Here is a 13533-nt window from a genome sequence, read left to right on the forward strand (position 1 = left end):
AATACTATTTTATCTAGAATTTTACACTGGGGATCCAGAGCCTTTCTTATAACTAGTGCTGCAGATCCTGCTAGAACTTTTTCTAACTAAAGAGCAATAAATAACCTATGATAACCTTTCCACCTAATCTTTTCCTTTTGGCAGTCTTTGAATTCTAACATAACCAAAACCTTATTTTTCTTTATTTAGTACAATGTGATTTAAATACACTGAAAAATATTCTTTTCAAATGAAAATTTTAAATATGGTTTGGGTTGTTGTGTTTTTATAGATGTGAATTGCCTGTACCACTGGGATTTCCACTGCTTGGAACAGTAGTTGAAGTCAGAGATACTAATGGTTTCACAATTCAAGAAGGCAATGGCCAAGTATTTTTAGGTTGTTTTACATTTATTGACTGGGAATAATTTTTTTTTAGGAAAAAAATCTGATAACTTTATTCTTTCACCAATATGTCTTATGTTCCGTATTCTTTTCAGTGATGATAATTTTTAATCTCATTCTCACAGTCATGAAACATTTAATATTATCATAATTTCAGATAACAATGTCTGATACTCTTAGGGAAGATATAAAAGTAATTTAGAAACTGTAATTTGGACGTTTATAGCCAAAATTCTTTTTAAGCAGTATTCTAAGAATTTTTTTAATCACATGTATATTTTTAGAAATTTTGTTTTGTCTCTTATTTTGCTGAGGTTATTGTTAATTAATTTTGTCAGGTGATATTTAAAAGTGTGCTGCCCATGTAAATATTCAAAATGTGAAACTCAGTAACAGCTTTTGAAGATGTTCTTGATTTGATGGTTTTTAATATACCTCCCATGGATTTTTTTTTTTTATTACACTGATGTTTATATCTTGTGAAGGTGGCAAAAACAGAGTGTGTTTTCTTGATGATGAAATGATAGTACCACTTGGCACAATGCGAGCCACGGGAGACTTGGTGACAGTGAAAGATGGAGAGATGTTTTTCCTGGGACGAAAGGACAGTCAGATCAAACGATATGGCAAACGTCTTAACATTGAATTTGTTCAACAAGTAAGACTATTTAAATATTAAATATCTAGTAACATATGTAGGTATTAAAGGTAGCCACCACCAATTTTCTGTACTGGGGTTCTCTATTAGTATTATTTAAACCTAAGATTTTTGTATTAATAATGAATTGCAATGAAAGATATGACTAATTCATTGTGGTCCTTCAGCATAAAGAGATGGTTGTTTTTTAAATAAGTGACAGAGTGGATTTTAACAACTGAAAATAATGGTTTACTTTGCTCTGGGAGCTATTATTTTGAAAAACATTAAGAACCCAGTGTGCTGGCTACAGTAAGAGTAGCAATCAATTTTTGAAAATCTCTAGCTATTTTACAGTTTAATTTGTGTTGATTTCAGACATAAGAAGTTTGAGCATTTAGGAAGTTTGCTTTTAAATGTCCTCTGACAAATTGGGATAATCTCTCTCACAGGTTGCTGAAGGACTTCAGCACGTAGAGTCCTGTGCAGTTACATGGTATAATCAGGAAAAATTAATTCTGTTCATGGTGTCCAAAAATGATGTAGTAAAGGAATACATCTTTAAAGAACTGCAGGAACATCTTCCAAGCCATGCCATCCCGGATGAACTTGTGTTGATCGATTCTCTACCATTTACATCTCATGGTAAAATCATTTGAAGCAGATGTGTTTCAGCGCCAAGTGAATACTAATTGTATTCATAACTAGTTTAAAGGCTTCTTAATTCTTATTCTAAGTAATACTGGCATATGTTGAGGCAGACCCTCTGTTAAGTACTTTGTATAATTAACCCACTTTATTTATCTCTAGAAAATCCTGGGAGTAGGTTGTATTATTCCCATTTACAGATAAGGAAAATAAGGCTCAAAGAGGTTAAGTAATTTTGACAAAATTATATTGCTGGTTAGTGGTAGAATTGAAATTGTAAGACTGACTTCAGAACATATGCTCCTAATGACCACATTGCCTTTCCAATTTCATCTTTATCTAATATTTACATCAAAACGCAGTAATTGCTCAGTCGGTAGGACCATTTCTTTAACTCTTTAAGATAAACACTAGCTCCTCCTTTTTCTTTTCTTATCTGTTACCTACTACATTTTTGGTAGCATGGGACTGCTCTCTTTAGAACTGATTTTCCTATCACAAACTATTCTATAGGAATTCTAACTTTTACAGTGAAAAATGTATGTATTCTTATAACTAATGAAGATAGTAGAAAGGGTTTGTGCTGAAATTTTAAAATTATTTCTCTTTTAAGGCAAAATTGATGTTTCTGAGTTAAACAAGATATATTTAAACTATGTAAACTTGAAGTCTGAGTGTAAACTCAATGGAAAAGAGGAACTTTGGGAAAAATTACAGCATTTGTGGAAGGTACAACTTTTTAATTTTTTTTAATGTTTATTTTTTAATTTTCTTTAATGTTTATTTATTTTTGAGAGACAGAGACAGCATAAGCAGGGGAGGGGCAGAGAGAGAGGGAGACACAGAATTGGAAGCAGGCTCCAGGCTCTGAGCTATCAGCACAGAGCCTGACACGAGGCTCAAACTCATGAGCTGCGTGATCATGACCTGAGCCGAAATTGGCCACTTAACCAACTGAGCCACCCAGGCACCCCTTAAATGTTTATTTTTGAGAGAGTGCACGTGCTTATGCGTGAATGTGCTTGAATGGGAGAGGGGCAGAGAGAGAGAGGGAGACAGAGGATCCAAAGGGGGCTCCACGCAGAGAGCCTGATGCGGGGCTTGAACTCACGAACTAGGAGATCATAACCTGAGCTAAAGTCAGATGCTTAACCAACTGAGCTACCCATGCTCCCCATGGTTCAATTTTTAAGATACAAATTTGTTTTTCTGAAGAGGTCATGTTATATTTTTTGGGAATGTTAGCATCCTAATAAGTCTGATAAACTTTTCTAAGAATTATTATTAATGCCCAAATGTTAAGTAATATACTTTTGTTTATTCAATTTATATTAAATTAAGAGTTCTCTAGGTTAATATCAAGCCTCCCTCGCCATAAAGAAATTTATCGGAAGTGAGGTAGACACAAAGGCACAGGAAGACAAGACCTATCTTGACGTAACTTTTCCCTAATGGGGCAGTGGGAGTGCAGTGCTTGTCAGAGTTGAGAAAATGGCCAAATCTTGGTATAGTACAATCTGTGGCATAAGGACTTATGTCCTTATTCTGGAAGAACTAGCAGTAACAACACGTATGTTTCTGCTTAATGGAATTTGTATATACAGATCTTCCTCAACTTATGATGGAGTTACATGGTGATAAACCTAGTGTAGGTTGAAATTTTCCTAAGTCAAAATGCATTTAATACACCTACCGAACATCATAGCTTAGTCTAGCCTACTTTAAGTGTGCTCAGAACACTTACATTAGCCTACAGGTGGACAACATCTGACACAAAGCCCTGTGTATAATAAATTGTTGAATATCTTACATGTAAGTTATTGAATACTGTACTGAAAGTGAAAAACAGAATAGTTGTATGGGTACAGAATAGTTCTAAGCATATCAGTTGTTTTGTGATCACATAGCTGACTGGAAGCTGTGGCTCTTAGCTGCTGCCCAGCATCATGAGATAATAATGCATGTCGCTTGACTGGGAAAAGATCAGAATTTGAAGTACAGTTTCCCTTGAATGTATATTGTTTTTGCATCATTGTAAAGTTAAGATATCTTAAATCATTGTAAGTTGGGGGTTCTGTGTGTGTGTGTGTCAAACAATTTAAATTTATTTTGAAATATATGTGTACATGTATATATATGTATATATGTGTATATATGTATATACATATATATATTACATTACAATTTAAATTTATTTTGAAATATATGTATATATATGTATATATGTATATACATATATTTATATATATTACAACCATAGGTCAGTACAGTTTTTGTTACAAATGTGGAGTTTTCTGAAGGGTTCTGAAAAGAGGATATAATTATATAGTTTTGTTTGAAAATAAAGGATATTCTGATAAAACTCTTATCTGCTTCATTTTTAGATTCTTAGAAAATAATTTCAATTTATATGAAGCAAATGAAGACAAAGATTGTTCCCATATTATATAAATATTAGATATTAGTATCTTGTGGACTTTATAATTAATAAGTCATGTTTTTATAATTCTAGGCCCTATTTTATGGGTGGGGAAATCACTCTAAAGGGAAATATAATTTGCAGTTTTATAGTGAGTTTGTGATAAAATTGGTGGCATGGTGATGGTTCCCTTTACTATAAAGAAAATAATTTTAAAATTTAATTATTAAAAATATTTGTTTTATGTGTCTTTTGTTCATATCATTAATGTAAGTACTATCCTTTATATATTACCTATAAATTGGTTGAATGTTTTGGTTTTAGGTCTTTACCACATTTCTCCCTTTTCTCCTGTATAGTCTATTCTGAGTCTCTCAGAACATCCTTTGAAGGTTCCTGATGAGTCACTCTTCCTAAATAGTGGTGGAGATTCCTTAAAGTCCATACGGCTCCTCAATGAGATTGAAAAACTAGTTGGCACATCAATACCTGGGCTTCTGGAAATTATTCTTAGCAGTTCCATTTTAGAGATTTACAATCACGTCCTTCAAACAGTGTTTCCAGATGAAGATCTGCTATTTAGCAAGAATTATGCCATGAAAAGAAAATTCAGCGATACTAATCAAGAGGAAATCAGTGGAAAATCTTTACCTCAGAAATCTGTCCTGACTTTAAGTTGTGACAATGAGCTAGCTGCTTTTATTGCAGTGAGCAGAGGGAGTCAGATTTTGTCTCTGAATTCGGAGTTTTTAACTAAGTTAGGACTTGGCTCTTCAGCCGGTTCTTCCGATTTAATTTCACAGACTAACATTCAGAATGTGACAAGCCTAAATCCTCCAGCTCTTACTGGGAAGTCAAAAGATCCATCCTGTGTTGCAGAAGTTTCTCACGAGGGAACATCTGTGATAGAAGCCAAGAAAATGGAGCTTCATGTGAGGTGGAGGACGGACACAGGCAAATGTGTGGATGCTTCCCCTCTGGTTGTCATCTCCGCTGCTGCTAAGTCCTCTGTAACTGTGTACATTGGCTCCCATTCCCACAGAATGATGGCAGTTGACCTTTACTCTGGGAAGGTGAAATGGGAACAGATTTTGGGAGGTCGAATTGAATCCTCAGCATGTGTATCTAAGTGTGGAAACTTTATTGTAGTGGGTAAGTTTCCATATGATAATGCTAGTAGGAGCAAGTTAAATTTAAAAATCTATGTATGGTAGCTTTGGTTGTTGTCAATTATGGTTACCCACATGCTAATTCACAGTGTGGGTCTTGGGTCATAGTCTCTGGATTTGAACCTAGCTCTAAAACCGTTATCAGCTTTGTGAACTTTGACAAGTTGCTGGACCTTTTAGGACCTTAGTGTTCTTATGACCTTTAGGACTTAGTGTTCTTAGTTTTATAATAAATAAAACCCGTTGCCTCATAAATTGTCCCCAAACTTAATGGTTTAGGGTAGCAAATATCTCACAGTTTCTGAGGTCAGGAATTTAGGAGTAGCTTAGCTGGGAGTCCTGGCTCAGGGTTTCCCATGTGGCCGCAGCCATCTGAAGGCTTGACTGGGCTGAAAAATCTTCCAAGACAGCTATCTCATACTGCTGCTGGCAGAAGGCTTCAGTTCTTGGCCGGTTCGTGGCAGGAAGCTTCTGTTCTTGTCACATGGACCTCTCTGTAGGCTGCTTGAGTGGTCTCACAACCTGGCAGCTGACTTCCCTCAGACTGAGTGGAGGAGGGGGGCCGGTGGGGAGGGAAGGAGCAAGGCAGTACTTTTAGGACCTTATTTCCAAAGTTGCATACCATCATTTTTGCTTGTGTTCATTAGAAGCACATCATTAAGCCTGGCCTATACTCAAGGGGAGGGGAATTTAGGCTCCATCTCTTGAAAGTAAAAGTGTCAGAGAATTTGTGGACACATTTTAAAACCAGTACAATCATCATAGAGCTTTTGTTTGTTTGTTTTTATTTTAATTCCAGTGTGGCTAACACAGTGTTATATTAGTTTCAGGTGTACAATAGAGTAATTCAACAATTTTATATGTTACTTAGTATTCGTCATAAGTGTACTCTTAATCCCCATCCCCTATTTTACCCATCCCCCCACCCAGCTCCCCTCTGGTGACCATCAGTTTGTTCTCTCTAGTTAAGTATCTTTTTCTTGGTTTGTCTCTTTTTTTCAGTTTGCTCATTTGTTTTGCTTCTTAAATTCCACATACATCATAGAGCTTTTGAGAGGATTGAGATAATTGCTTATAAATCCTTCAGTACATTGCTAGGTACAGACTGAGGGCTCATTAAGTGTTGTTAGCTACTAGCTGCTAATCATTTTCATTAAAGTATAGGTGACTTTTACTTTACTAAATATGGGGTCCAGGTGTAATGCCTCTCCTTGACTACCATTGTCTTTACTCCCCCTACTACATTAAGTTTTACTTTATATGCTTGTGGAATCTTGTGCTGAGTGCTTAGGAATATGCCTCCCTACTTGTGCTATCCTAGCTAGGATCTACTTGAATCTGAGTTTGATCCTTCCCTTTTGACCACATACATTTTGAAAATATGCTACAGGGAACTTTCAGTTATATATGTGAATGAGCATGAATAATTTCCATCCATGAAAGTCAGCTTGTTGAAGTTACTGTTTGCATCCCAAGTTTCTAGACTCAAAGCCTGGGACACATGGGGGTCTAGACATTTTTAAATTAAGATCTAATTTATATACAGGAAAACTTGCCCTCTTTAGTTTACAGTTCTGTGTTTTGACAAATGTGTACTGTCATGTAACCACTACCAAATGAAGAGTTCATTACTCAAAAGGTCTGTGTCACTTGTAGGCTTCCCTTCCCCTACCCCTAACCCCAGGCAACCACTGATCTGTTTTCTGTCCCACTAGTTTTACATTTTCTAATTTTTGCTTTTGAGTCTGGCTTCTCCTACTTAGCATGTGTTTGAGATTCATCCTTACTATTGAATGTATCCAGTTCCTTTTTGTTGCTGAATATTCTGTTGTCTGGACAAATCATACTCTATTCACATTTGGGTTGTTTCCAGTTTTTCACAATTACAAATAAGACTGATATAAGCATTTGTAAGCAGGATATTGTATGAATATAAGTTTTTAATTTCACTTGGGTCAGTACCTAGGAGGGGGAGATTATGCAGTAAGTATAGCTTTAACTTTGTAAGAAATTGCCAAAATATTTTCCTGGTGACTGAGCCATTTTGCCTTCCCACCGCCAGTGTATGAGAGGTCCAGCTGTTCCACATCCGTGCTAGTACTTGGTATTGTCAGTTTGAAAATCTTTTTATTTTAGCCAGATTGTTATGGTATAGTATTTCATTATGGCTTTATTTTTTATTTTAGAGAGAGTGAGCAGGGGAGAGGGGCAGAGGGAGAGAGAGAGAGCATCTTAAGGAGGCTCCATGCTCAGTGCAGAGTCAGATGTGGGGCTCAATCCCATGACTCTGGGATCATGACTTGAGCTGCAATCAAAAGTCAGACATTCGTTATGGTTTTTTGTTTCTTTGTTTAGATTGTTAAGTTTATTTATTTTGAGAGAGAGGGAGAGGGAGAGAGGGAATCCCAGGCAGGCTTCACATTGACAGTGCACAGCTCGAACCCACAAACTGTGAGATCATGACCTGAGCCAAAGTCAGACACTTAACTGAGTTAAAACTGTGGTTTTAATTTGCATTTCCCTAGTGACTAATGATGTATTTTTTATGAATTTATTTGCCATCTGTGTATCTTTTATGACTTTTCAGATTTTTTGCCCATTTTTTAAATTGTTATATTTGTTTTCTTGTTGGGATCTGAGAATATTATGTATTCTGGATACAAGCCCCTTATCTATAAGTGTTTTGCATGTTTTCTCCTAGGCTGTGGCTTTTTTTTTTCTTTCTTTCACTAACATAATGTCTTTTGAAGAGAAGTTCTTAATTTTAATGAAGTCCAGTTTATCATTTATTTTCTTTTCTGGATCATGCTTTTGGTGTCCTAGCCAAGAAAGTTTTGCCTGACCCAAGGTCACAAAGATTTTCTTCTGGAAATGAACTGAAAGAAATTTTTCATTACCCAACTGAGTCCTGGGGTACTTCACTGTGTAGGACATTTTTCTTTACCATAACTAAGAAGGCCACTTTCTTGCTACTAAGTACTAACTGCTAGAAAGAAAACAGCACTGCAGTTACTCTGGAATTGGGCCTCAAATGGGCAGCAGTGGTTATATGGATAGGCAGAGTCATGTAAAGAGTGGTGGACCAGTGCCCCAAATCAGCTTGCCCTGATTTACATCCACTGCAGGGAACTTGAGTGATCTTCACTCTGTAGGTTTTGACCACGCCTACTGTCGCCTGAGTTATTCTGGCTACACCAAGTCAGGAACTCCTGCCCTAGCTTCTCACCTGTTGTAGCAGTTTGGGAAAAGCAGTCTGCTATAGTAGTTAAGTGCATAGGCTCTGAAGCTGGACTTCTTAGATTCAAATCCTGGCTCATCCACATGTCAGCTGAGTAGTTTTACCCTAGTAAAACTGTCTGTGCTTCCTTTTGTCATCTGTAAACTGCAGATATAACACTTCACAAGGTAAAAGCTCAATAAATGTTAGCTATTGTTAATGTTAGCATTTCTTGAACACCTGTGCACTGGGTATTCATATTATCTTTTTAAAAAATATTTTATTTATTTATCTTGAGAAAGAAAGAGCAAGTGGAGGAGAGGCAGAGATGGAGAGAGAAAGGATCCCAAGCAGGCTGTGCATCATCAGCACAGAGCCCAATATGGGGCCCAATGCAGAGCCCGACACTCACGAACCATGAGATCATGACCTGAGCCAAAATCAAGAGTTGGATGCTCAACCAACTAAGCCATGCAGGCACCCTTTAATCCATGTTATCTTAATTATTACAATAACACTGGAGTAGATGTGTCCACATGCAGGAGAAAATATGAGGCTCAGCGATGCTGGGTAATTTGCCCAATGATGGCCATGAAGAGATTTGATTCCAGGTCTGTCAAAACCTCTCTTCTGCACTGTGCTTCATTGTTTTCTCAGTAGTGAAGCACTTTATGGTACTTTAAAAACAAAATGAGGTATACCTACTAGTAGGTATTTTTACAAGTGATTACTATTTGGTTTTCTGCTTTACATTGCTGAAGTTTAAACCTGAGCTGAACATAGTAGTACACATAAAGAGCATCAAATATAAATAAATGGTCATGGTTTAGGCTAAAGAATTATTCTCTGGTGATGTATCTAAATCTCCTCTTTTGTATTTTGTTTCCCAACAGGCTGTTATAATGGGTTAGTTTATGTTCTGAAAAGTAATAGTGGAGAAGAATACTGGATGTTTACTACCAAGGATGCTGTCAAAAGCTCAGCAACCATGGATCCAACCACAGGACTCCTTTACATTGGATCTCATGACCAGCATGCATATGCTTTAGATATTTATGTGAGAAACCTCATCAGTTTCTTATAAGCTTAGAAGAGTAGGAAACTGTCAAGTGCTCTTGACTAAGGGGGGGGGGTGCTGGTATTCACTCTTCCCTAAGTTTAGCATTGCGGTCTGGGAAGAATGAGTTAATTAACAGTCTTAATATCTTAAGACATTTTTAACATCCTTACCAGATTTTCACAAATAAATTTGTTACTCAGAGTTTTTAAATCTAAAGAGCTTAGCATTACCATCTTGACAATATAAAGAATCACAAAGGGAAAAATATCAATAAGACCTGATAAGTTGGGGAAAACCATTTGAAGCAAATGTGACAGAGTTAAGATTCATTTATAAGAATAAATGGAAGAACAAACACAAATTATAAACACATGGAAAAATAAACAAGGAATATAAACATAAAAGACCCCAAAAAGAAGTGTCTAGTAAATGTATTTAAATGTTTCCTATCTTTAGTAATCAAAGGATTGAAATTTAAACTACATGATAGATAACCAGATAGTATTAGACAAGAATATGTTAAATGCTGGTGGGGTGGGGGTGCATTGTAACTAGTGAAGTCTCTGAAGAAAACAGTTGGGCCACAGCTAACTTCATATCCTTTGATTCAGTAAAATTCTTCTTCTAGGATTCTATCCTGCCAAAGTAATCAAAAACATGGACAGTTATGTGCACCGAGATGTCTATTACTAGGTTTTGTTTATGATACCATGAAATTAGTTTGAAACAAGTTTCAGTGATAAGGTAGAGAAATAATTTTATGTTCAGATGAGATATTATACATTAAAGTAATAGAGTTTTACCAAGTAAATGAGCTAAATTAGATGCCAGTATATATTCAGAATGATCTCAACTATATTAAACTATTGTATGTCCCAAAAAGATCAAAAGGGAAAATGCTGAAATATTTACAGTGGTTCTCTCTGGGTGGTCTTTGTAATCTTTATACTAACTTGAATCTCTACAGTGAAACTGTATTACTTTTATACTAAGAATAAAAATTTACATTAATTAAATAGAGGTGATATGAGAAATCAGATATGTAGATTTGTTAACCACCAGCAGAAACCAATTAATTTGTTTTCTTATTTGCAGAAAAAGAAGTGTGTTTGGAAGTTAAAATGTGGAGGAACTGTCTTTTCGTCCCCTTGTTTGAGCCTGATACCACATCATTTATATGTGGCTACACTGGGAGGCCTGTTACTGGCTATAAATCCTGTAGGCATAAAATAACATATATTGATTTTATTATTTGTCTTGAATGTTTTATTTTTGCTTTGAATTCTGAAAAATTGAAGTATTTTTAAAAAATTTTAAGTTTATTAATTTATTTTGAGAGAGACCGAGACCGTGTGAGTGGGGGAGGGGCAGAGAGAGGGAGACCGAGAATCCCTATCAGGCTCCACACTGCCAGTGCAGAGCCCAGTGCGGGGCCCGAACCCATGAAACCATGAGATGTTGACTTGAGCCAAAACCAAGAGTCAGATGCTTAACTGACTGAGCCACCCAGGTGCCCCCTAAAGTAGTTTTTAATTAACTATAGTCCAGCTTTCACTGGACCAGAACTCCTTAAAAATGATTGATATGAAGATAGAAGTTCTATGTATGTCTTTGATCTGTTTTTTTTAAATTGGTAGAATTTTCTCAGTCATATTAAAACTTAGAATAGTTTAAGGATATATCTTATGTTCTAATTATATCCTGGTTTTATTGTACGTTTTTATCTCACCTCTTATAAAGAGCACTGATTAATTTTATAGCTGTGTATATGTATGCTAGCTTCATTTATGATATCAGCATGCCATTACAGCACTTTCTGATGTTTATAGCTTTGCCCCTGGGAGATTTTATGAGTTTGTTTCATAAAGGGTAATTGATTAGTAATATAATTTAAATGCTGTGAATTGCTTTTGCTCATGGCAGGCCACTGGGAACACAGTTTGGAAACATTCCTGTGGAAAACCACTCTTTTCTTCTCCACGGTGTTGCCTACAGTATATTTGTATTGGCTGTGTAGATGGAAATTTACTCTGCTTTACTCACTTTGGAGAACAGGTAAAAAATTTCTGGTTCCATTTTACATTATCTTTCTCAAAGTCATAATAGTTGGTGACCACTGAAGTAAAATTGTAAACATCATCATTTAAGTCATTGTATTGAAAACTAGTTTGATTTTGTCAAGCCACAGGTTTCTTAATTTTGGAATGAGAGTATAGTAGATTGAAAAGATTCAAACACTGCTTTATTTGTGCCCTCCCCCAATTTTTTTTAAAGTTTATTTATTTTGACAGAAAGAGAAAGTGGGGTAGGGAGGGAGAGAAAGATTGCTAAGCAGGTTCTGTGCTGGTAGCACAGAGCTGGATGCAGGGCTTGAACTTATGAACGTGACCTGATCATGAGCTGAGATACAGTTAGACACTTAACCAACTGAGCCATCCAGGCACCCTGCCCTCCCCCAATTTTAAAAACTTGACCAGTTTTGGGGCATCTGGGTGGCTTAGTCAGTTGAGCGTCCGACTTTGGCTCAGGTCATGATCTTATGGTTCATGAGTTCGAGCGCCCTGTTGGGCTCTGTGCTGACAGCTCAGAGCCTGGTACCTGCCTTGGATTTTCTCTCTCTCTCTCTCTGTCCCTCCCCCACTCATGCTTTGTCTATCAAAAATAAACATTAAACAAACAAAAACTTTACCAGTTTTTAGGCAATTTTATTATAATTTCTATTGAGGTGTTGAACATTTATTTATTTATTTTGAGAGAGAAAGAGAGAGCATGAATGGGTTAAGGGCAGACAGAGAGAGATGGAATCCCAGGCAGGCTCCGTGCTGCCAGCACAGAGCCTGATGTGGGGCTCGAACTCACAAAACTGAGATCATGACCTGAGCCGAAATCAAGAATCTCACACATTTAACCGACTGAGCCACCCCAGCGCCTCAAGGTTTGAACATTTAAAGATGCCCCTGCTTTTTCTATGAAAACCAAAATAGGTGGCATAACCCAAATTGCATTGTATGAAGTGCCATCTTCAACTTCATGACTGGCAGGGTAGGCTTCTTCTGCATTACATTAGGTCTTTTTTTGGGTGGGGGAGGATAATCTCCACTTCTTTATCCACAAGTGACTATCACTGGTGGCCCAACTGCTGCTGTAGGTTTGATGTTGGGGACTATTTGTATACTTGAGAGAGTGCTAACTCCACCCTGAGTTAGCCCAGTGGTGGCCAGTGTTGCTCTGGTGCTTTTTATTCTACTTTCACTCTGCCTGGCCTGGCAGTTCCTTGATGTGGGACAATTACTTTGTGATGAGATCTTTTTGATGTTCACTTAATATTTTTACTTACAAAATAGTTTGAACATATTCTCACCTTTAGATTCCTAAGAAGTAAGAAGAGGCAAATACTGTTACTGCTATTTTTTTGGGTGAACCATAGATGAAAATGATTTTTCCAGGTGGACAGAATTAAGATTACAAATCCTGTTTCATGAAGATGCCCACTGTTCTCATTTTGTTTGCTTTTTATTCTGCTTTTACTGTAAACACTACCTTAGACTTGTGCCTTTTCCTTCTTTTCTTCAAAATATTGGCCGACAGGTTTGTCTATGGTACCTTTAAAATAAGTAGAGAGTATAAATCCATAGGCAGACACACAACTCATGGCTTTTTGTTTAAACCTTTAATTTGAATTATTGCACATAAATTTTCCTTTTCAGTCACTTCCATCTTCTTACATTAGGAGAATAGAACAAGATTTAGTTTTTAATAAGATACATTGAAAACTGAGTGTAGTTTTATCTTTGAACTTAGTGTCTCTGAACATAATAGTAATAGCTTGCTCTTGAATGGGGTTCAAATTAGTTTTATTTCATCATATTCTGCATAGCAGTGACTTATGTAGTAAGAACACTCCAGTGTATTTTGTTCTAGATTTTACCACTGGGAACAGAGGTATAATTTGAGAATGCTACTTTTCAGAAAAAGCCATTATTTCCTCTCTCTGTGTGT

At 36.5% G+C, this 13533-nt stretch overlaps 1 protein-coding gene across 3 annotated transcripts in view; it reads left to right on the top strand.

Annotated features, from left to right (window-relative positions):
- The window catches only part of AASDH (aminoadipate-semialdehyde dehydrogenase), a 51573-nt gene that overhangs the window by 35109 nt on the left and 2931 nt on the right, over nt 1–13533 (top strand). For all 3 annotated transcript variants that reach the window (XM_047854995.1, XM_047854993.1, XM_047854994.1), the window contains exons 7-14: nt 272–378; nt 870–1042; nt 1474–1666; nt 2283–2398; nt 4448–5240; nt 9368–9531; nt 10630–10752; nt 11458–11589. In XM_047854995.1, the coding sequence (XP_047710951.1) occupies nt 272–378; nt 870–1042; nt 1474–1666; nt 2283–2398; nt 4448–5240; nt 9368–9531; nt 10630–10752; nt 11458–11589 (1801 nt within the window). The remainder of the gene's footprint in view (nt 1–271; nt 379–869; nt 1043–1473; nt 1667–2282; nt 2399–4447; nt 5241–9367; nt 9532–10629; nt 10753–11457; nt 11590–13533) is intronic.

This window comes from Prionailurus viverrinus, chromosome B1, assembly GCF_022837055.1.
Source record: "Prionailurus viverrinus isolate Anna chromosome B1, UM_Priviv_1.0, whole genome shotgun sequence".
Lineage (NCBI taxonomy): Eukaryota > Metazoa > Chordata > Mammalia > Carnivora > Felidae > Prionailurus > Prionailurus viverrinus.